The sequence below is a fragment of the Thunnus maccoyii genome, chromosome 11 (assembly GCF_910596095.1).
Source record: "Thunnus maccoyii chromosome 11, fThuMac1.1, whole genome shotgun sequence".
NCBI lineage: Eukaryota > Metazoa > Chordata > Actinopteri > Scombriformes > Scombridae > Thunnus > Thunnus maccoyii.
The window spans coordinates 18767693-18792479 of NC_056543.1; the positions used below are offsets into that span (position 1 = coordinate 18767693).

The window sequence follows — 24787 nt, forward strand, 5'->3', positions numbered from 1 at the left end:
GTTAACAAATTTGTTAATCACATACAGTTAATTCTGTCAGTCACCTAATTGATTAATTATTTCGCACCTAATAAACATTTAACATACCACAAAGTAACTTAGATTTACTAAATGACATTGTGTTATAATTTTTTTCATAATCCTCTCTATAATCCCCTAACTCCTGCAGAAGTTTCAGCCTCACCTCATGTCTCTCTCTCCTGTGTGGATGATGTCCTGTCTCTTTCTCTCCTGTTTGCATGTGTAGTCTGTCCTCCTCCCAAGTCGCCATGGCAATGGTGGTCGCATGGCTCAGGTTCTATTCCATTTGGCGGCATCTGGAAGCTGCTCAGCGTCCTCTTGATCACATTCTTCATATTATAAATCCATTATAATTTTGTAATCCTGTTTGTCCATGCTGTATTTCTGTAAATTGTGTTCTATTCTGTACACACATCTATTGCATGTCTGTCTGTTCTGGGAGAGGGATCAAGTCAAGTCAAGTCAAGTCAATTTTATTTGTATAGCCTGAATCACAAATTTGCCTCAGGGGGCTTTACAATCTGTACAGCAATACAACATCCTCTATCCATAGATGGTCAATTCAAATAAGGACAAACTCTAAAAAAAACCTTTAACGGGGGAAACCTCAGGAAGAGCAATAGAGGAAGGATCCCCCTCCCAGGATGGACAGATGTGCAGTAGATGTTGTGTGTACATAATAGAACGAGAAAGACAAATTACATAAATACAGCATGGAACAGGATAACAAAATTATAAAGGATTTATAATAAATATGAAGAACCCCTCCTATGTTACTCTTCCTGAGGTTTCTTCCATTTTTTCCCGTTAAAGTTTTTTTTTTAGGGAGTTTTTCCTTAATCAAATCAAGGGTCTAAGGACAGAGGATGTGGTATTGCTGAACAGATTGTAAAACCCCCTGAGGCAAATTTGTTATCTGTGATATTTAGCTGTACATATAAAACTGACTCGACTTGAGTTGACTATAATGTATCATATACTATTTCTCCAACTCCCAAACGTGGCAACAGAAAATTTCCATTCTCCCAGACAGGGCATTTACCCCCCCTTTTTTTTTTGGTTCAGTCATGTGGACAGATTGTGATATTTTCGACGGGCTCTGAACGCAGCACACTTTCCCTGCGCTGACCTCTGACAGCCGCTCATGGATCCATCCGCTCCCTCCCTTCACAAACACGGAAGCAGCATGGCGTCCAACAGCAGCGGCGGCGGCAGCTCCGACAGGCTAAGGGTTGCACAGCAAAGACTGAGGATAATTGCCGGACATTTACAGACACCGGTGGATGGAGAACCGGCCGTCCTAGCCGCGGAGTGCAAAGCCCAGGGAAGCAAGGCAGATGTGTCCAACGTTACTGAGGAGAAGACGGTGCCGAGGAGGAGGTACAAGGCTGTGATGGAGCGGTGGACGAGCGGTGGACGAGGGTCCATCCTCTGTGGTTTTAGCTAGTTATTAAGTCAAACATCAGCGGGTTACCAGCTAAACAAGAACCAGCGGGGTGACAGACAATGACTGACTGTATTTCACCCTTTTTCCAAGCCTTAATAACTTAGCGAGACATGAGGAAAGCGGGTCTTCTTTTTTTTTTAGTTTAGCCTGCTAGCTAGCCATTCATTCGCAACGGAGTGGGTGCGGTTAGGTTCACACATTCAAAAGTTTAACGTTGGTTTAGTCGACTTTCTTAAAGTTAGTCAGCTGCAGCTATCTCTGTGACTTTTTGATAGATAATCTAATTTGTTATATCATAATTGTCAGTGTTAAATGAGGTTGTTAAAGCTCAACATGAGTGCTAACGTTATGGCTAATCTTCTGGCATTTTCTGCTGCCTCAGATGAAGTCCGTTAGATCAACACTTTAAATGCAACTTGTCGAATATCATTGCAGCTGATATTGCAATAAACAGTCATTATGTGCTGTTTGATTAACCAACTTTGACTTTCAATAACAGTACGTGAGCTATATGGTTTATTTCAGTTGATATTATTAAAGTAAACATGCTAACATATGTTTTGAAGGCGAATAATTGAGATTTAGTCCTTGAAGGGATTTGAAGATATGGGGCGACTCAGAAAAGCATGTAGTTTGTAACAAGTGACGGGGGAGACAGTGAAACTTCTGTCTCCTCTGCTGATCTGATTGGCCGGGACAAGTGGTGGTCTGACTTTCAACCTATTGTGTAGCCCGGTTCCTCTTGAGGAAACACCACCAAGCTGTACTGACATCTAGTGTCAGCCCCAGATAACAGCTGGGGCTGTTGTGTAAATGAGCAAAAGAGTTAAAAGGGTGGTTTCACAATTTTTTAAGACCGTCTTAAAACAACAATCAGGTGCAGAAATGAACATTGAAACGGGTTTTTCTTGCTGTAATCATTCCTGCTGCTCATACTGACATGAGAAGATCCCTACATAATGCACTTAATGTGTAAGTGATGACGGATGAAATCCACAGTTCTCCCTCTGTGCAAAAATGTCTTTAAAAGTTTATCATAAGCTAATATGAAGCTTCAGCCGTCCAAATGAGTCATATCAAGTTGATGTCTTTCAATGTTACAGTCTTTTTAGTGCCAAAGTCCCTCTTTTTGTTACTATACTTCCACTGCAGCTCAACAGGGAAAAACAAATGATTGTAAATGCGGCTTGATATGACTAACTCAGACTGTTGAAGCCTCACAAAAGCTTCAGATAAGCTTTTATTTTGTGCACAAAATGACTGTGTGGACACATTGTGGGTTTTGAAAGCACATTTAATAGCCAATATGAACAGGAGGAATGATTACAGCAAGAAAAAAACCTCTTTCAGCAGTCATATGACATTGAAATTTGTTAACCAGTCCTTTACGGAATTTGGCCATGTGAAACCTGTCATGTTGTGTTCTTGTCAATATGATATTGTGATAATATTGTAAAATGTTATGTCTTGCAGCCATGGCCTTTTCACCAAATATTTTGCTGAGCTTCAGTCTGAGCATTCCCAGTTTTCTGTGTACGCAGTTTGATAAGTAAACAGTCAGAAGGTTTCATATCACATAGTACATGGGACATCAGAAAAAGGCAAAGTATAAACTGGTAAATATATAATGTCTCTCTAACAGGAACCCATTTGGCACTTCCTCTTGTTTATTAGTACTTAACCACATACCGTCCCGTAATAATAAAATGGCAAATAGTTCCGGTTTGTTTAGAGAAGTACCAAGAGATTTCCTCAGTTCAGCCTTTGTACCATTTCACAGACATCCACTCTTCTGCCTTTCTTGTGTGGTCAGTTAAGTGGTTTCAGGCAAAAATCCTGATTTGCCGGTTGAGTGGGATCTCGGCTCCAGATTTATCAACAATTCAGTGAAACACTCAGACACCGATGCATTGTTAAAGGGATATGTTTTCATTTGGATGAGCAGTGCCTTATATATACTTAACTAGCAGTTTATTGAGTACACTTAGCCAAAATAATGCATAAACAAAACTAGATTTTAATTTTTTTAATGGTGATAATGTTCAGTTTTTGTTGAAATTGTTTTAGAAAGGTGTTGATGCAACTGCACAGACATTTTGGAGGATGTAGTTTGTGGTGCTGTTGAGTTGTTTTTCATTATATTGAGAGGCGCAATCAGCTGTGTTCATCTACACATCTATTTTAAGATGTCTGCAACACCTCCTCTGCTATCAGTAAACAGCTTAAATGTGTCTTCACTTATCTCTCATTTACCTCATCATGGATCATAGTCTCTGGCTATGATTGACATTATCCACAGCTTTTATCTGTAGTTGTTTCTGTAGTATTAAGCATTAAATGCACACTCAAGCAGCAAACTGTATAAAAATATTTGGTAGTGCAGTTTTTTTTTTTTCTTTTATTTGATATTGATAGGATATATTTCAGTTGAGTATTTAAAGCTGCTGCAACATTACTCCCACATTGATTTTTTTTATTCAACTTTAACTTTCAAAATTAACTTTTATTTTTCTTAAGGGGAAATTTGTGTTGCAGCTAACAAGACGGGTAAAACACAGAATACACACAGACTACATCACACAGGCTAATGTACATAAAATGTAAAAAACATGAACAAAAAATAGATGAAACACGTGTACATCAAGTGGCAATATAAAACCTGGAGTGTGTTTAGCCATCACAATTTAATCCAACTATCAATTAGAGAGATGCACACAGATGTGAAAGAGCATCTCTGACTCAGCCTATCAAAACGAATTCATAAGGATCTACTCTTGCTTCTTCAGACAAAAGACTAAAGTGTCTGTTACTAACAACAGTCTGTACTCACTGACAACACTTGGCCTTTTTTGTTGATACATATTTAGTCAGCAGCCATGACAGCAGCACATCAATGGTGTCAAGGATTAATATCACGAAGGACTCAGTGTCACTCTCTTTTTCTGCTCTCACTCTGGATTTATAGGAAGCCCCATTTGACAGGTATTAATCTTAATTATGGCTTTTACCTCACCGTGTTAGCGTCCCATCCTGAGTGACTCATGAGTTATAGTTGCAGAGCTCCCTTCCTAGCATTGTCTTTGGTTGTGAAGACAGTGATTATAGTGGAATAGCCCTCAACAGTAATAGCATAGTAGCATTTGTTTGAGAAATTCCACATACTCTTTGCATAGTAAGCACAGCCATTTTGGGGGAACCAATTTAGAGGCCTCTTGGCTACGTTCCAGTGTGGCTGATGTTTCTACAGCAAAGGACAGAAAGTATGACTGGTTCTTGTTTGCTGTTAAAGTAGATATCTGCTTTTTTTTTTTTACCTAAAGCTTATTAGCTCAGCCGCCACATTCAATGCTGACATTATTAAGCATATTGTGTATCAGCCATGATGTGACGGATCTAAATAATAAGGTTTTTTGACAACGTAATAAAAATCAGATTCTTAAATTTTGGGGTAAAATAGATCACTGCTATGAGATCGATACTGTGGAGTTCAGGCATCGGTATTGGGAGAGAAAGTTGCATCCTTAGTTTTCCAAATGTCTCTCGAACTGATGGTTTTGACCTAATCACAAAAACTGAGCAGTGCTGAATTTACTTCTGGATAAGATACCCTACAGGGTGCCATAAATGTAAAACATTTTAACATGTTGGAAGGGATACGTCTAACAGCAAAGGGTGTGTCTGTTGGTTTTGGCTATCATCCTTTGACGATGGATATGTTGTGTGAAAGTTTTCTTTTCTGCTTCTGCATTTCCATGTCAACTAGCTGTGTGTTTGCATGCCTGTGTGCTGAGCGTTATGTGGTTGTATGCAACCAGATAATACTGTCGACTGCAGCCTCCCCTACTGTATATTTGCCAACTGATAGCCAACCCCACCTCAGATGACTGAAAAGGTTGTGCATAACTGAATAAAATAAGAAAACTGTGACACTTTCCCCAGCAAACTGCCGTGTGCCTGGGTGTTCAAATGTCAACATGAAGAATCAGATCACCAGGAAGGAATTTTCTTTCTCTCTTTGTCTTGGTGAAATTGTTTATGCCAAGCCGTTATCATGCATCAAGTTTATATCATCATTATCACGGTGACAAATTAAGAATATAACAGGTTACCTCCCCTAGGAATCAAATTAATATGTTGCTTTTTTCTCTGAATATATATTTAATGTCACATCTTAACTTTAGTGTAAGGATTATGAGTTGTTAACTTAACCTCTGCCAATATTTGTTTTTCCAAAGGCAGGAGATTATGAAATGGAACGGCTGGGGATACAGCGATTCAAAATTCCTTTTCAACAAGAAAGGTCAAGCAGAATTTACCGGCAAAAGGTACAGTATAATATCACATCAGTTCCTTGGTGTACAGTTTGTGCTTATCTGTTGATAATTTATTTATGAGACCAATCAGTACTAGATCTCATTTGCAGATCTTATTTTAGTACAGCCATTGTGTCTCGGTCCAGCATTCATACTCTCCGTGTGACTGGAGGCTGGAGTTATGCATTGATCATTTTCTCAGCCCATACTGTGAACCCAGCTTTTGAAATCATTTGCTGCCTCCTTCCTACACTCACAGCAATGTGGTGCTACTGCCACCTAGTGGTAGGCATTTGAACTGTTAAATGTCATCTGAGAAGGTCACTGGTTGTGATTTTCAGCGTGCCTCAAACTCTGTTGCTCATTAACAGAAGCCTCTCTCCAATTTGCTCAAAAATGGAAGATATTATGTCAGTAATTATTGATGTGTCTCTGAGGAGTTATTCATTTGACTGTCGGAGACGAGAGATTCAGTTTGAATGTCTGTGTGTTCACACACAAAGCCTGTTGTCCTCAACCTGACTGCACCTGGCTTCAGTTTACACTGGCACCAGAGATGATAGCTCTTTTATATTTATGTCCTCTGCTCCACATTTTATCTCTGTTTCACATGACAAGAGCAGAGATAGAGATGGGCCTTGTTTTTGTAATAACAAGCAGCCTTGCCTGTCAGATTGCAAACGCAGAGAATTGGCACAACGTACTTTGAGCAATGAGTTGAGCTGAACAGGACGTTGTGCAGCAAATGGTCTCCTCTTGTGCAAGCAGTTGCCACAGCTCTGTGGCCCTCTCCACTGAAAAGCTACCTGGGCGGCGTACAGTGACTGAGGCTTGGGCGCGGTTGAATGAATGTCAGAGACGGTGCTCTCCTCCTCCGCGCTCACTGTAACAGAGGCTTTTTTATTATAGAGTGTGTTTCATGGTTTCTTGGACAAAGGCAGACCACAGATGGGCTGGCCCAGGCTGTGCCAGCAGCTCAATTATGCAAGGGATGGTGAGAGCGATCACACGGTCAGCACTGTCACTGCTGCTCTGCTTCCCAAATAACCTCATTGGAGTCAAACCTCACACTCTATTCTTATTAGACACAGATCTGATTTTCCAAATGAATAAGCCCAGTCAAGCATTTAGATCTTTTCAATTGAGGGTTTTGACTTGCACTACTGGAAATCACTAATACATGAGGCATAGTTGATTTTTTTTTTTTTTTTAAATTGGTTATTCAGACTGTCTGTCTCTCCTTTTTACACAATTCAGGTATAGATTAAGTGGTATGATCATCCCTGGTCTTAAAGATTGGTTTGAAAGCACGTTTGGAGCCAGTCTGCAGCACAAAACTCCGGCAACAGTGAGTGCAATTCATGTTTATTTGTTGTGTCTTTTAGTGAATGGCAAAATTACAGCACTCAGTCACAGCTGCCACAACCAACTAACTACAATGGTTTGTTTTGTTTCAGCCCATTCTGAATAGCAGCGCTGTAAAGCCTCCCACTCTTAACGAGGCCTTCGTGGACGATCTGAAATCCACAAGTATTCCCTTCTCTCACGATGCAGAGGACCGGGTGTTTCGTGCCCATGGTAAGGCATGCTGGGAGGGAAAAAAAAAAAAAAAAATCACCCACATTGTAACCTTTTAATGTTTGTAAACTGCAACCTGCATAACCCTGGACTTTGAATCCAGCAGTAGTGTTTTAAATTGTAATGATCTGTCATCTAATCCCTAATTCCTGTATTTTCTTCCAGGGCATTGCTTACATGAGATCTTTGCTCTGCGAGAAGGGAAATTCGGTCGTATTCCAGACATGGTGGTATGGCCAAGTGAGTTCAGAAGCTGTGTCATCTCTCTGCTTTTATTGGTCTGTTTTTCTCCTCCCACGTATCACGGCTGATATCCCCCTCTGGCGTTGGTGATTTAAAGGGTTAATCTCTGCAGAGGCAGGGATATTAATATGTATGAGTGGAAGCTTAATAAGAAGCGTCAGGGGGAGGACGGTTGACACCCAATACTCCACGGTCTGGCCCCGCACAATACTCCCATGAATTATGATTCTGAGATTGGTTTTCTGTTGTTATGGCTGGCACTATTTTATCATGCAAATGAGTGTTGACTGATGGTCGAAACTTGATTAGCAGTCTCCCAAATGGGCAGCAAATCACCAAGCAACTGTAAGCATAGTTTCATCCATACTGGCACCTAATTTTTATTTTTCCTACCATACACACAAACTCTTATTTACTAAGTATCTAATGGATATTTTAACCTGTAATTTGCATTCCTCCGTTGTCCCCCCCAAGTCAAGCCGTGTATTTTAAGTGTAGGTTAAATCTGCTGAACTGCGATCCATAGGCCGAAGCTGTGTGTTTAATTGGATAACAAAACGTACCAGAATTAAGGCATTTCTCACCGCCTCTAAAAGCACTTGAGCCCAGTAAAGCACATCCATGTAGGTGGGTATTGCCGCTCTTCCCACTCACTCACCATTCCACTGTGAATGGATGTGGGCCCTGTGATTGGCTAAAGCATGTATGTATCGATCCAGCACATCCCACCCCAGAGAGCGTAGCTTCACGCAGTCTGACCCCGCCCGAGGAAAGCCCCGGGCAAATCACAACCATCAGGCAAATCACAATGCACCCTGCCTTCCTGCTGCTCCCCCTGCCCTAATGGCTCAGGCCGTATATATTTATTTATTGTCTTCTGTACACATGTAGTGCAGTGTGCCATCCTGTATTTCCTTCGCAATGTGTCGACTCTTATTATTATGAGAAGGTTTAATTTATGAATGAAATAGAGGATGGCAAATGGAAATATTTCTACTGTGATGGCCTGTAATTTAAAAAAAAAACAATATTCTGTGTCTTTGCAGACTGCCACAATGATGTAGTGAAAATTGTGGAACTGGCGTGCAAACACAATGTTTGTTTGATACCATACGGAGGTGAGTCATGAAATAAAAGACTCTAATCAGCATCATTGGCAGCGTTGTACTGTTCAGGATGCTAGATGTGTATTTATATTTTATGTTCTTTGATGTATTATTTATTCACATCCTATGCTGGTGAATTTTTTTTAATTGGTGAACTCAAATATAATTATTGAGTCAATGTTGTTAATAAGGTCCTGCAGACAGGACGCTATGCAGAATTTCATGTCTTCTTGTGTTTGTACTGTATTTGTACTGAAACAAATAAAAAAAATATATAATCAGTCTAAGCATATGATGTAATCACAGTATCTCTAGTTCAGTTCTAGCCTGGTGTCTTTATTAATCACTACTACTCACTACTATAACTATATCATAACGGCAAAATGGCAGAAATTAATTAATCTTATAAAGTATTAATGCAATTTCTGAACAGTTTCATGAGAATAATATAATCAATAAAGATCAGTCATACATTTGTGCAACAAAAATTTCCAGTCATTTTTACAAAATGTAATCAGTTATATTCTGAGGATTAGCTATTTTCACTTTGCAAACCTACTTGCTGTGTTTTATACATTTTTTACTGCAAACATTTCAACATATTAAAGTGCCCAGCTCGTCTACATTACTTTCTGAAATAAGAGAAAGTCTGATTGATTGATACCTTACTTTGATATAATGTGGTTTTTTTTAAACTGCTGTGTTATATAATACAGCATTGCTTAATGTTGTCTTAATACAAAAAGTGATACAAGAACTTTACTAAAGTGAAATGGTTTAAACTTCCAAACTTATGATCAAAAAAGATGTAAACAAAACCTGACAAAGTATTTGATGCCAACTTTAATTACTTGACAGATTTTGATACTTGGTGCAAGGGACAAATTTTAGTCAGTATTTAATTTGTGTTGTTCTGTAAGGACCCAGCCCTGGATTCATGCAGAGTTTATACAGGTGCAAGAAGCAACAGTTTGAGGGATGGACATGATAGGCAGCTGTGTGTGTGTTAAAACATGACACCAGGAAACTGTCCAGTATATTCACGTGGTCCATTTGGAGGCTTTCATATCGTTCAGATATTTTTAAGATTATAACTCCTCTTGTTTTTTCCACCAGGAGGGACTAGTGTCTCTAGTGCCCTAGAGTGCCCCCCGGAGGAAACTCGCTCCATTGTCTCTCTGGATACCTCACAGATGGTATGTAAACACCTCTGTCTGTACTCATAAGAGCTGATCTTCACTAATTAATGGCAAGAGAACCTGAAACCAAATCAAATGCAGGCTGATAGACTTTCATCAATTTTCGCACTGTGATACTTCAAATGTCGAGTTTCTATTGAGACTGCATGTCTGTGGTCATTGTATGCTGTATTTAGTAGTGATGTACTGGCTTACATTAACTTTAAAAGTGTTTTTTTTTCTTTAGGTACATGGAGGTAGATTTACTATTAAATATGCTATTTAATATAATGTAATGCAACACAGCACCATGACAGACTGCTGCCTCAAAAATGATGATTCATCAGTCTGACACTGTCTGAACACAAATTAAACATTTGTCTTTCTCAAAGTTAGTGTTTATTGTAGGGCTACTGTAATGGCTTGCATTATATTTTGTCTGTTTTATGATGTATTATGATTGTAAATTGAATACTTAATTTTAGAGTGTTGGTCAGACTAAACAACTAAACTTAAAACATCATTTTGGGCTCTGGGAAACTCTTTCAACAAAACAATTATTCAGAATGGCAATTGATAATAAAGTTAATCATTAGTTGCAGCCTTAATTTGAACAAATATATACGTTGTGTCCAGTTTGGACACAAATATGATACTTTGGCATCAGCCATGACTCTTAATGAAATAACAGAGCTCTCACCATGAACATGATAATGTTTCATTTGATAGAATATAAAATAGTGAATATCATCACCAGCACACTATAGCCCTTTGATCCAGGCCCACATGAAGATGATATATAAGCCGTCTGGATGCTGCTAGTCCTGGAGTTTGGTGCCAGACACCAGTGGCCAGTGTTCTGTGTCAGGGGTCAGAGGTGAGGTGGCTCCAATGGAAGCACATGAAAGAAGCAGTATGGTAGGAACATAAACTTTTATCACCTCTGGTGAATAATTGATGGCAGGTGTGAAATGACCTCCTGCAGGTAGGGGTAGGCACGTGCCCAGCAGCCCAGATAAGAGGTATATATTTGGAATTAGATGTTAAATTGAGTTTAACCTTGAGGACACTGACTCTTGTCTCCGTTCCCTTGCCTCTCTGTACACATTTATCTCAGACATGTGACAGTCAGGCTATAAGGACATACTAGTGTAAAACTTGCAGTATTGTAAGCAAACTGCCAAGGGACTTTCTCCACGGACTGCTGATGAGAGCAGTTTATGCCTGAGCCTGAGATATTTTAAGTCAACAGAACAGATGCAGGCAGGTTTGGAGTATAGATGGCACACACAAGAATGTTTTTTCAAAGATCTTATAAGCTGCATTGATTGGATGACAAACTGAAACATTATTACAGATTATAGATTTTCCTGGCATAAAGCATTCACACAGATTGTTTATGACCTCCTCAGTCATGCTGTTGTTTGTCATTCATCTGCAGAACCGCATCCTCTGGATTGACGAGAAAAATTTGACTGCCCATGTGGAAGCTGGCATCGTCGGTCAGGAGTTGGAGAGATTGGTAAGTACTGCTCATCCATCCATATTCATCAACCGAAAGAGCTTACATGAATGTGAAATGTTGTGCCAACAATCAAGCTGTGTGACCACTCACATGCAGGTTGTCCATGCCCAGTCACCTTGGGTACTCTTTGCTCAGAAGGTCTGACGGTGCTTAGGGAGGAGTTTGAGACAGGAGCAGAGTGCTGAAGGGGAGAGATTAGAGAGTGAGGTTGTGGTCCTGAGCAGATGGCATCATCAAGCTAATTCAGAAAAATGGAGAAGGAGCAGGCGTTTGATGTAGAGGAATGCGTGTGTAGCATCTAAAGCAGACTCCACCTCTGCATTTAGACTGGGCCATTTTGATGGAGCAGATGGGTCTGCATTATAAACTGCCTTCCAGGGGAATGCTGTGATAAAACAAGGCCTGACGTTACCCCATCTTGTGATGAGTGCCTCTGGTGGGGGTTGTTGTTGTACTTTAAGGTCCTTATTATTATTATTATTACTATTACTTTTCAATGTTCTGCCTTAAGATGCAGTCTTTTAGGGGTTGAGCTTCCTTGAGGAGAATGTGTGTGTTCCTGATGATGATTCCCCTCAAAACCTGACGGATGGTGCATCTTTTTGTGTGACACTCCAAAATAATCCCAAAAGTACATTGTCACATTGTTATGTGGCAAGAAACTTACAATTCACTCGCAGTACTCTGTGGTTTGGGTGGGGTTGTGGAAGCTGGATATACAGCAATCACGACTGTCTGAGACCGAGTCTATGTAATTTACAGATTCACATAAATGTGTGGAAATATCTGTATTTGTTAATTTACCTGTACGAATAAAAATGCTTAAACACGGCACTAGTGTTCAGCCATTATTTTTGCACATAACAGTCAAACAGTGGAGTTTGGCACTGCCCAAATAATGTACTGATCTCTCTTTTTAGCGCTTTCACGCTCCTTCCACTTGGTTTATTTTAGACTGTTGTAAAAATCTATGATGCCATAAAACCTGAGTTTTAGCTTTGCAGCATAACGAGAGCAGTCAAATTCTGCAGCAGACCCGCAATTATTTTTTTCCCTTTGCGTGCTGATTCTTTTTTCTTGCTATTAAAACATTCTTGTGGGTTTACAAAGTCATTGTTTCCCAAACATTTTTGCAGCAACAAATGCATTTCGTTGTTTTTTTCTCTTTTTTTCACAGCTTAATGAGAGCGGCTACTGTACGGGGCATGAGCCCGACTCCATGGAGTTTAGCTCCCTCGGGGGCTGGGTAGCAACCAGAGCATCGGGCATGAAGAAGAACATCTACGGCAATATTGAAGACCTGGTGGGTCACGTGCTCTCTTCTTTACTTTCCTGTTTATGTTTGTTTCAAACCAGCCATGACAGTCAGGACAAACAAGTTACTGCACAGTCATTAGGAAGGAAATTATTTGCTAAACTTTGGTGGACTTTGCCCTCACCTCCAAAATGCAGCGGCTACAGAATTGTTTATGAAATATGTTCACGTGGGGCATGGAGATATCCCAAATATATCTATTTTTTGCCAATAGGATTTTAATACTGGTTACAGTTTGTAAATGTTTGACAGTAAAGTTTGTTACTATTTATATGTTTGTTTCTCAATCCAGTCATTTGTGATGTTTCTGATTTAATAGGTTGTCCACATTAAGATGGTGACTCCACGAGGTGTGATTGAAAAGAGCTGTCAGGGCCCTCGCATGTCGACAGGGCCAGACGTTCACCACTTCATCTTGGGCTCAGAGGGTTAGCTAACTTTCTCATGTGATTTCACTTCACCGAGGCATGTGGGCACATGTGCAACTGTGTCATGTGTCATGTGTTAATGTGGGTTTTGTGTGCATGTCTTTAAGTCTTTGTGATAAAACAGCAACATCGGGACAGTTCTCATGCTCTGAGCCTCTTACACATTAACCAGCTTTGGTGGAAAAGTGATCTGGAGGGGTGTTAGTTAGGAACCAGCCCTCCCCACCCCATCTGCGGTGCCCTGTCCTTGTGAATGCCCACAGAGAATACTGCCATATGCCAGGTTCCCCCTACATAATGAGGAGGTTCAGAGACTCTTGGCGTCACTGTGTTAAACAGCTGTGGATACAAACTTTATATTCGCCCTACAAAGCTCAGCAATCTGCTCCCTGACTGAGCTGGGATCACTGCAGAAATCTCTATTTGTTCTCATTAGAACTGATTTTAATACCAAGAAAAGACCAGTATATAAGATCAAACTCAAAACGTATTCCAAAATATAGTTACAAGTGACAAATTGTAGACAACTATTGAAAATGTTTCAACATTATGAAAGTATTATTACTAGTTAATATGATTATTAACAATTGTCAGCCAGAGTGATTTATGTGTTTCATTCATGCCTAACTGCTTTTTTTAAAAGAAACTTGATATTTATTTATAAATTACCATAATACATTTTCATACACTTAAGCCTTTAAAAGTTGCATCATGACTGTGCAGTTTGACTCTGAGTTATACACTATAAACCATACTCTTCCTAGACCTGTTTAAACTGGTCACAATCAGGCTTCATATTTTGGCAGACACTTTCCATGTTTGACATATTTTATGTTAAGTCAGCATGATTTATATTCTGTCTGTATGAACACTTGTGAGTTATATAGAGTTTATGTAGTTTTCCTTAACCGAACCTCTCCAAAAGGCAAATGTGTAGAGCAGTGACAGGTGAATAATTTACATGCATCGGGGTTTTTGTCAACATTTCTACTGATGTAAAATTGATGGACTTCTCAAGTTTTTAGATCCCTTTAATTATAAAGTCCCCATCAGTCCATCTGGGCATTGTACTATAGTAGAATTCAGGAGGGATCAAATACAACAGGTCATTTAAACAACAACAAAAATGGAGCCTTATCGGCTTGTAAATTTGGCTCAATTTAATATGTCGCTAAGAGCTGAAACTGTTATTCAATCAGCAGAAAATGAATCAGTAAATATTTTGATAATAGATTAAGCATTTAAGTCATTTTTTTCCAACAAGATGCCAAACATTCTCTAGTTTCAGCATCTCAATTAAGAGGTTTTGCTGCTTTTCTTTCTCTTATGTGAGAGTAAACCAAGAATATGTGGGTTTGGGACTGTCGATTGGACAAAACAAGCTGTTTTGAAAACAATTTCCTAAAGCCCTTCAACTTGACGTGTAATTTTTCACTATTTTCTGACATTTTACAGACCAAATGAGAACAGATTCATCCACATAGGAATCAATAATAAAAATAATAGTTAATCATTTTTAGCAGCCCTACGTGTTTGCTTACTGTGGTCTTAAAATATGCAGTATGCTATATGATGTCTTAATATTTGACCAGATGTACAGTTCATTTAATAAAAGGGATACAGTTAAAAAAGTGTGCAGAAGGAGATGGGACAAGACCACACGTCTATGGGAGTGCAAGTACTTCTGGGAGGCCTAACGCTGGAACTAAGAGGTCACAACACCGCTTGGTCCCATTAAAATTATCTACCTCCTCACCCCCAGAAACCTCATCCTGCAGTCTGACAGTAGGCCACAACAACAACAAAGCACCACACCAAAACCCCTCAACTACGCTCTGCATGTTAAGTGGAACGCATCCATTTTATTAAAATTACTGTGAAACCTCAAGCTTCTCATTCACCGCACAACTACCGGGTCTCTCTATCTCTCTGACCTTGAAGTCGCCTGCATGCAAAGTATTTCCCCCCCCCCCCCCCCCCCCCCCCGTCCCTGCTCCAGCCAGTGTAAAGAATGATTGGAATAATCAATGATAATCCCTTTCTCTTTGAAACTCTTCCTAACCATTGAGGCTGTAATGTAGGTGTGTGAAGCCAACCAGTCCTAATATAATGCACAGAGTCAGTTCTTTGATTTTAAAGTGGTGGCTTCACAAGGCTCAGGGATGTGATTGTCCACTCAAGTTTTATGTTAAAAGCAGAAGTCAAATAGTCCCTCTCCCCAAATACCAATCCTGTTAGATGAGGCTGGTTTAGTAAAGACCGTCACAGTAAAAATGGCTTAAACTGCACTCTAGCATTTCATTGCATTGCGTTCATCCTCATGAGTGTTTTTCTGACCTTGCTGCTCTTACCTCCCTTTTTTTCTCACTCGCTCACCTTCTGTTTCTTGCCTAAGCACTCTAGCTCCACCCTCTCTCTCTCTCTCTCTCTCTCTGTTTCTCTCTCCCTCTCTCTCTCTCTCTCCCCAACTCCTCCCTGCTCCCTCTCTCAGTGGCTCCTCCTGCCTAAGGTCAGCTGGGAGGAGCCTGAGGGTCTTTCTTGGCTGAGGTGTATAATGGAGTCGCTTGTTTTTCACTGGGCCACTGGGGAGCGGCATGTGACATGTAGTGTCACTTTAGAGGGCTCATTAACGACTATAACATGCTGAGGAAACCTGCTAATGGAACCAGCAATGTTCAGGAGAGATGCATCTCTAAATGGACACCGGCTGTAGTAATACAGAACTGTTGAGTCTGTTAAATGTCAGAAAATAGTGAAAAATACCCATTACAATTTATGAGAATCCACTGTGACTTCTTGTTAAACATACCAAAATAGATAGATATTCATTAAAAAAGGAGCAAAATCCTCACATTTGAGAGGCTGAAACCAGCATCAATATTGTGCTGATAAATGACTTAAACAATAAATAGATGATTAAAATGAGCAAAAAAGAATCAGCAAATTGTTCCAGCACCCCACAAAATGACTGTAATGCAGTATTAACATACATAGAGTGTAATATGAGATCACAGTTGGAGGAGCACACATAAACACACCCCAATAACAGCTGAAGATGGGAGTTGGTTTATACAGGAAGCAGTTGTGAAAATGTGAAAACACTACGGGATAAAATGCAACAAAATCAATAATAGTGATGAGATACCATAATCAATAGTTATACTAAAGTTATTATATAAATAAATTAGTGTAGTAACAAGAAAAGTGGATTCACAAAAATATAGACTCACAAATTTGTTACGTCGTCTCTCACGCCACCAGTGAAACAACAACACAGGAAGCACAACTTAGTAATTAATCTACTGTAGTAACAATATGCACCAAATCATAACAGTAGAAGTTAAAAGAGTAAAATATTTAAAACATTTACTCAGGATGTTGTATTAGCAACACATAAGTTCTCAGAGTATAATTTTAGTGTGAACATTTGTGTGGTCACAGACAAAATGGTAGCTGTAACTATGTCAGTTACACTGTAGCAGCAGCGGTTGCTACTAGCAACAAGACATTTAACTGAACCTAACTGCTGGTGTCCACAACACAGAGTGAAATATTTGAGATAAAATATGCTTAAATTGTCATTTCCTTGTTATCTTTGATGTTCTTTTCTATATACATCCACACAATGGTTTAGATATGTGATTTTTAGTAGAAACAATCATTATAGTTTGGGTTGGATATTCTATTTAGTGCTCATTAGGATGAAAGAAGAATTGTTTGTTTTTTCTCACCGTGTACTTTGTATCATTTACTGTCAGCCCATACAAAGTCAAAGTCAGCCTCATTTCCATGTGGCTCTCATGTCCTCCTGTCTTTTCCAGTACGTTACAGATTACTTGATCAACTACTTAACGAAAATTACATTTATTTTTCATCCAAATGTTTGTGGAATTCAGTCATTATATGCACAGTTTATTACTATGTAAAACATTTAAGGGTGTATTTTGTGGTGGTTGTGTTGCATTAGACTGCATGGTTTATCCAACTCATGTACGGAAAGTTTTTTTTTTTTTTTTTTACAGCATTATGCAATCTAGTTTAACAACACCACGAACTACAGCCTCATTATTCAGGTTTCAGGGTGGCCTAAGGGTTAAGACACAACTTCTTTTGCATTTTATCCTCTTCTCTATCACCCCATTCCTGTCTGCCTCTCAACTATATATTCTCAATTATAGGCAAACATGTCTCCCAGAAATAAAAAAACCTTGTAAAATGTAATGTTGAATTGAATTAACAGCAATCTAAAATCATAAGTTTCACAAAGGTAGAATTTATTACAGGGTTTTATATGCTGATTGTATCAAATTGTGCAGCAGTTTCTAATTTTCTGGTCACACTTCGCAAGTTTTCCATTTTTATTTTTATACATTTCATCGTGGCTTTTAAACTTTTAAGTGAACTGCCTCGTACAGACTTGTCTGTCCAACGTCACAAAATGAGCAGATACTGTTACAGCATGTGAAACTGTGGAAGATGATTGTCAACGCAATATCTTGGTTTAGAGACTTAAGGGATTACTAACAATATTCCCCAGTTTACCATGAACTTGGATGTTTGTATCAAAGCAGTTCTTTTACTATCAATCCCAGACATCTTTGCTGTGTGAGGGAGAGTAGATACTCTGGTTTTCAGACATGCAATGTGACTCCTTCAGCAGCAGCTAATGATCGACAGTTTTCAAGGTCACGAGGTCAGCCAGAGGTTTAGGTGTATCTGTATATGTGGTGCTGCTGTTGGCCTCGCTGCCTTTGATAGAGACTTGCTTTACTTCCTCATGCTCTCAGCTGATAAATCTTAGTTGTCCCCCAGTGTGTGGTAGAAAACCAGATCCACTCGGTGAAATGTGAGACAAAGGTCAACCAAAGGACCCTTGGGACATGTACCAGAACCTTGTAAAATGGTCTTAACTTCCACTCTATAAGGGGGTTAGGTCATATAAATTGTGGGAACTGACTTCCGTCTTCTTTTTCTCACTCAAAATCTCACTGTGATTTTCCACAGGAACCCTGGGTGTAGTTACTGAAGTAACGATGAAGATTCGGCCAATCCCAGAATATCAGAAATATGGCTCGGTGGTATTCCCTAATTTTGAGCAGGGAGTTGCCTGTCTTCGAGAAGTTGCCAAACAGGTAACATGATAATCTCTCCTGGAACATGGCTGGAAACTTTCTGTGTGTGTTTGAGGTGTAAGTTTTGCCCAAACTGCAACACATGCATCTAGGTTTTCACTTACTTGTGTAAAACTGATCTGCGACAAAAAAGCAGCCAAGTGTTGTATTTTTATCTTCGACTCGTTAAAACCTAACCAGCCTAAGCTAAGCTATCCCCAGTAGTAAAAATTCAACACTTTCTCTAGCTGTTACACAGTAAAACACATAATTAGACATCTATGTTGAGACTTTTTACTGATACGATACCGCAAAAAGTTTTTAGTTTGTATTAACAGCATCTTAAGTTACTCACCTGTCATTTTGGCTTTTACTCTCAAACACCTATAATGCTACTACAGCGCAAGTAAAAACTGAAGCGTTCCAGTTGTAACCTTTTTTTGTAACCTATTCTCAGTTTGCATCACAACATACGAGGAGACCAGTTAACCAGATTGAGAAGTTACAGCGATTGGCTGGTTGTCATTTGGCTGTGAGCTGTAATCTTTTCTGTGCAAGTGCAACTTGTAACAGAAGACAAGAAGTGGCGCATATGTCAGTCAATCTCAGCACAAGATCTTTGACGTTAGCTTTGTTTTGTCAGGGCCTGAATAGTAAGAATTCAAAACGGCTCAAATGGGTTTGCATGTTATCTTGTGATCGCTTTCCTTCAGTTTCCTCTCACCGACATGCAGGTCTGATGAATTGGAGACTCTAAAATCTAAACGTAGAAAACAAGTCAAGTCAAAGTCGAGGTCAAGCTGAGCCTTTGTCATAAGTGTCAGATCTCGAACGCCATTTGCCTCCAACATGCATCAAGCAACAAGAATGACTTAGTAAAGTCTGTAGACTGTATATTCAGGATGTCAAACAAGAAACCAAAAGCTTTGAAGCTAAAGCTCCAACTGTTGCTCTCAATGTTGACACCAATAAATATAATCTGACAGCTTTATTTTAGCCGAATCATTAACAGACTGATATGGACCTTCCTTTTTTTTTTCTTTTCCTCATTTTTTTTGTTTGTTTTCTTTTTACAGAGGTGTGCTCCGGCATCTATACGACTCATGGATAATGAACAGTTTAAATTTGGTAAGTTTTGTTTGATCATTCACAGTAAAGCCCAGCCTACACTTAGAGTATCACATCTTACTGCTCTTAAATGAGAACATCACTCTCATTAGGGGCCTATGAGTGCTTTGTGGTACCCTTCCCTCCACAAGTAGGACTTTATGTGACTTGGTTTTAATCTTCAGGAAGTTTTTTTTGTTTCTAGGCCCAGATGTAAACTTTGGCTTTGATTAAAGCTTTGCAGCATGTGGCACTTGGCATCCTTTTAACCAGCAACATAATAGTACTCGTATTTGTTTTGAGCTGAAATTTGTTTCTCGTACTGTATCCAGTGTTTGTGTTTCTGTTTCATTGATGTACTGTATACCTCTGAGAAAAGAACAATGAATGGCAATAGTACAGCATGCAACGATTTGATTTTGCCTTCTACAACACAGAATTGTTAAATTGATTATTATTTCAGCAGCAGAATAGTTGCACAAACACACACTCACACAACCAAAAGAACTGAAGCAAGATGAAAAATGACCACGGCCAAAATGAAGTAGTTGTTACATTGAAGTTTTATGATGTTGTTTCTTAGGGTCTAGTGGAATGCATCTGGCATTACCACAGATCTCTATAAAGTTCCCCACTCTCCAGGGATCTCATTATCTCCTCTATATTTCCACTTTTCACAGAGTAGGCACTTCTTAGCATTAAGTAGGGAAGATGAAGCGACCAGGTTTTTCACTAATAACTAAAACTCGTGGTTCTATGATACCTTCTTGGGCTTATTAGTGGCTTGTCCTCACTTTTAATCATGTTGGATGTTGAGTAAGGAGAGTTGATGTATTCACAGGTCCCTTTCAGATTGGGACTACAAGTACAATTTAGTACTCCCTGTCTTGACACACAAGATGAAAAATGAGAATGTTGTAGTCAGTAGCACAATGTGTTTTGATATGTAAAAAAAATAGGACCAAACCACAGAGAGGGGAGTTAACAGTAAAATTATGCCCAGTGTAGGTGTAATTTTCTCTCTCTGGATGTTGAGTATTTAATTAACGAGTATGATGGCTGCGACAGACCTAAAGACCTGCAATCACCTTTTGGAATGGAAACAATTAGGACACTAAGTGATGAAGAGACTTGAGCATGGTGGGGGGGGGGGGGGGAATAAATGAACTGTTAAGTCTCGCTGTGATTGATAACCATCCCATTGGCCCCAGCCCCTCATTTTCGCTTGTCCACAGGCGCTTTTGTGCGTCCGATCAGGAATAAATCAAAAAGTGTGGGTGAGGAAGACGGATATCGCTGTGTCAACCCCACTTCCCTTCGGAAACCCTCTGATTTATAGTCGCTGTCGCTGGCAGCCACTGGCCAGTTGTAAAGTTATTCAAATGTTACCATTTATTTTTCCTCCTTTGTTTGAAACCCCCAAATAAATCTGACTCGCTTGCCCTCTCAGAATACTGGAGGATGCAAGAAGAAGCAGCGTATGACTAATGTGTGAAAAAAAAAAAAAAAAATCTCAGTTTTTTCAGGTCTACTTCTGTGCAAACAGATGGTGGTGACTTTTAACTGGTGTTTTCACAGGTCATGCCCTGAAGCCTCAAGTATCTTCACTTTTCACATCCTTTTTGGACGGGTTGAAGACATTTTACATCACCAAGGTAAAAAATAATTACAAGTGAACGTCACCGGTTGCTTGCTGCGAGTGTTTTCCATGAAAAATGAACGCACCTCTTTAATCCTCAGTTCAAAGGGTTCGACCCCAACCACTTGTGTGTGGCTACCCTGCTGTTTGAAGGAAATCGCGAGAAGGTCCTGCAGCACGAGAAGCAAGTTTATGACATTGCTGCAAAATTTGGGTAAGTAGTTGTTATCTCTCCAATCAGTTAAAGATCTGCAGCCATGTAAAGCACAGAAATAACAAAGCACCATTTGGTGGGACGTTAAGTGTGATGGGGAGCTGCTTAAGGCCCTGATGTCACTTTATTTAATCAGCCATTATGTAGTAGCTGGGAAAAGAGATAAAGAAGCACTGTTACCCACTCCAGACTTGGTCTTCCGCTCAGTAGTTTGTCTTGGCGTGGATTGATGGATCACCTGTGGACATCCTCCTGTCAGGCCAGCTTTTATGTAAAAGTAAGTGTGGTGGGGGCGGTGATAGTAGGGGCACAGCTCCCCTCATGGCAGCACAGGGCGAGAGGACACAGCCTGGGACTGCTTCGCTGTTGTGATTGATCATGAAACGGATCAATGAGGACTTTGGTAGAAATCAGTTACCTGTCAGCCAGAGAGGGATGCCCTCTCTATCCTCAGCCTGTTCTTAAACCCTTTACAGCACCTTCATAGATAGGTTTATCCTCATATAAATTAACCTTTGTGCCGGTCCACCTGGTTATTATAATCAAGATTTATTGTTTATTGGTAATCCTGAGGGGGATGTGAAGTCATACGTTTCAACACGTTCCAATGAAGTGTTCACTGCCTTAAACTTTAAATTAACAGGTAGCAGTCAACTGTAGTTATCTAACAAGAGAGTTTTACACATGTGAATGCAGATGTTTTCTATTCCCTTTATACTCGGCGCTTATTATTTTTGGTTCTATTTTTGAAAAACTGGAAAGTTGTTTTCAACGTACCACTTTTTTCTGGTATATAATTAGCAGCTCATTTGCATGTTTCCCCATTTTTCTTTAATTTCTCATTACCAGAATGTTTTCCAAGCTTTGACTACGTGGTCAGCACCTTCCAGCAAGAAACAAAACAATTTTTGGGTGCATGAAGACAAAAAAATCCAGATGATAATCAGTTTAAATCTGTGCTTTTAAAAAGATCTGTGCATTCTTTTCTTACAATTGTGTCAAAACCGAAAAAAGTAAGCCATATATCTCCCATATATCTCTCCTGTGCATAAAATTTAAATTAAAAAGTTTGCATTTTAATAAAACAAATTTACCAAAAAAACAGCTTAAATAAGAAATTATGATGTATATACATGTATAAACTCTATTTTCAATATAAATCCAGTGAGAAACTAGCAGCTCATTACAGCACCAGTCTAACTATATCAGGCATCCTCACTCACCACTGTCAGTGATTTTTTTTTTTTTTTTTTTTTTTTTTTGTGGTTGATGCTTATTGATTATTTATTACTGTTAGAGGTACTCTTTGGCCCAGCGCCACATTTGCAGGTAGCTGGAGTGCTGCTCTGGTAATAGCCAGCAATAAAATCTTGAGAAACTTGTCAGTTACATGCAGCATCCTCTGCTTTATTGCATTATTTCAAATAAATCGTGATCCCCCATCACATCAAGTGCCAGTGATGGATTAGTGTGGTTCTACAAGGAATATTTTCTTCTGGTGTTGGGAAACAGGAAGAAGGGTGAAAATCGATGTAGTGATTTTCTAATGAGCTTGGCCTGATTAGTTTGGGTGGTAGATGAAAATTTGATTACACACCGCAGGTGATGGATGTGTGGCTGACCTGTGGCGATGCACAGAGCACAGCTTCATTGATCTGTACATTGTTGGATTGACAGACTCCCAGGCAGCTGTTGTGAGGAGGAGCGGGCGAGCCAACAAAGCTAAAAGAAAGAGCTGTTAAATATTAACCCTGTTATCTGCTTCCAGGGGCCTGGCAGCTGGAGAGGACAATGGGCAGAGGGGCTACATGTTGACCTTTGTCATCGCTTACCTCCGGGTGGGTCACTCCTCTGGCTTTTTTTCTGGCTGAGCTGAAGGGCGGGTGGGGTTGGCAGGGAGGACGCAGTCTGACAGGACCTCTGACAGCAGATAGGATAGTGAGCAACACAAAAAGCCTGCAGAATGTGACCCCTTGAGGTCTTTGATTTGATCAGGTCACATTTGTTGCCAAGGTGTCTAACACTGAAGAGTGTGGAGACACTTTGACAACAAGAGAACATGAAAAAAGCACAGTGATTGCGGTCAGGATGACAATGGAAAGTCGTCCTCGGTCAGTCCTGTCAGAGGCCTTTCTGATTATCACAGAAACATAGAATCAGTGCGCCTGCGTGCACTTAAGTAATTCTCTGCTTTCTTAAAACGCTGACTTCTAAACATCATGTAAACAAGAAATTTTCTTTCTATAATGTAGGATTTCTCCTGGAGAAAGCCAATTTAGTAGCCACATACACGATTAACCAGGTTTCTAATTGATCATTTCACATACTGATTCATCCTCTCTTCTTTTGTTCAAAGGTTTTTTTTAATGGAATTTCACTGAGGAATATAACAAATAAACTTTTGACAGGAGTTATATTTTGCTAGTTGGATCAAACCCAGGCACCCGACTGACATAAAACACACGCACATACAACTTATACCCATACATGTAAACACATACTAACCTGTGATTTACAAAGAGGGTTGAACATGAGAAATGACGCTTATTCACGTGCAAAATAATTTAAATCAAAGTCCAACAAACACTGAAACTCACACAAAGTAGCCTCTGGAAGTCTAGTAAGCCAGTTTCAACAGAAAAACTGTGATGTTGGTCAGAAAACTGAAGGAAGCAGTATTTTCTGTCACTAATACACATAAAATAAGTAAGCCTTGATAAGGTTGGAGGTGGAAGGGAAATGAGATTATTGACCTGCTGCATGTAACCACGTTACCACGGTGCATGTAAACATGTCCGGTTAGTTGCGTAAAGTATCTTGGTTTTATGTGTGCTTGTAAACGTACTGACTAATCATTCACTTGCCTTCTGATGTTAATATTCTGTTCTGAGCAGGACTTGGGGATGGACTACTACGTGATAGGGGAGTCCTTTGAAACCTCTGTGCCTTGGGACAGGTAAATACACACATGTAACCACAACGTTCGCATTTTGATCTCAGCAGTATGTCATTCACCATGTCTTTCTTCCCCTTGTTTACTGTCATCTCTCTACTGTTATAAACACAGCCAAGACCTGAAGGCTTTTCTCTGTTAATTTAAACAGTGTTTAGTGGTAAACATTTTTCTTTATTCACCTCCCACACATTCAGGCCTAAAAGAGTCTTCTGTCTTCCTCATGCTCCTGTTTCCCCTCCTTGCTTTTATTTCTCTTTGCCTCTGTCTTTGACATTCACCTTCATGCCTGCCTTCTCCCTCCCCATTAACCGTCTCTGCGTTGGCGGAAGCTTGCCTCCTCAGCCTACAAATGCACCATTACTGACACACACAAACACACACACACACACACGAGAGACCTATCTGTATGTTCAGTGTGGGAAAACACAATATGAGCCACAGATTCATCTCACATCCACTTGTGGTGTTTTCTGTATTTTCCTACATGTTCTCATCATCGTTTTTTCCTCAAACACACACACACACACACACAACATTGTGTAACATGCCTGACGGGAGAGACCAAGAGATCAGGCACTGAGGCGAGCATATGTGCTTGGCTCATTA

General features: G+C 39.8%; 1 protein-coding gene across 1 annotated transcript in view; it reads left to right on the plus strand.

The window, feature by feature from the left end:
• Positions 1-1150: 1150 nt before the first annotated feature.
• Positions 1151-24787, plus strand: part of agps (alkylglycerone phosphate synthase) — a 31577-nt gene continuing 7940 nt past the window's right edge. Inside the window, exons 1-16 of the mRNA XM_042426023.1 lie at positions 1151-1401; positions 5704-5793; positions 7039-7129; positions 7239-7359; positions 7525-7599; positions 8649-8720; positions 9825-9904; positions 11328-11408; positions 12589-12714; positions 13046-13154; positions 18159-18286; positions 19342-19393; positions 20951-21027; positions 21113-21225; positions 22994-23063; positions 24120-24181. Coding sequence (XP_042281957.1) covers positions 1166-1401; positions 5704-5793; positions 7039-7129; positions 7239-7359; positions 7525-7599; positions 8649-8720; positions 9825-9904; positions 11328-11408; positions 12589-12714; positions 13046-13154; positions 18159-18286; positions 19342-19393; positions 20951-21027; positions 21113-21225; positions 22994-23063; positions 24120-24181 — 1583 coding nt within the window. The 5' untranslated portion in view covers positions 1151-1165. The remainder of the gene's footprint in view (positions 1402-5703; positions 5794-7038; positions 7130-7238; positions 7360-7524; positions 7600-8648; positions 8721-9824; positions 9905-11327; positions 11409-12588; positions 12715-13045; positions 13155-18158; positions 18287-19341; positions 19394-20950; positions 21028-21112; positions 21226-22993; positions 23064-24119; positions 24182-24787) is intronic.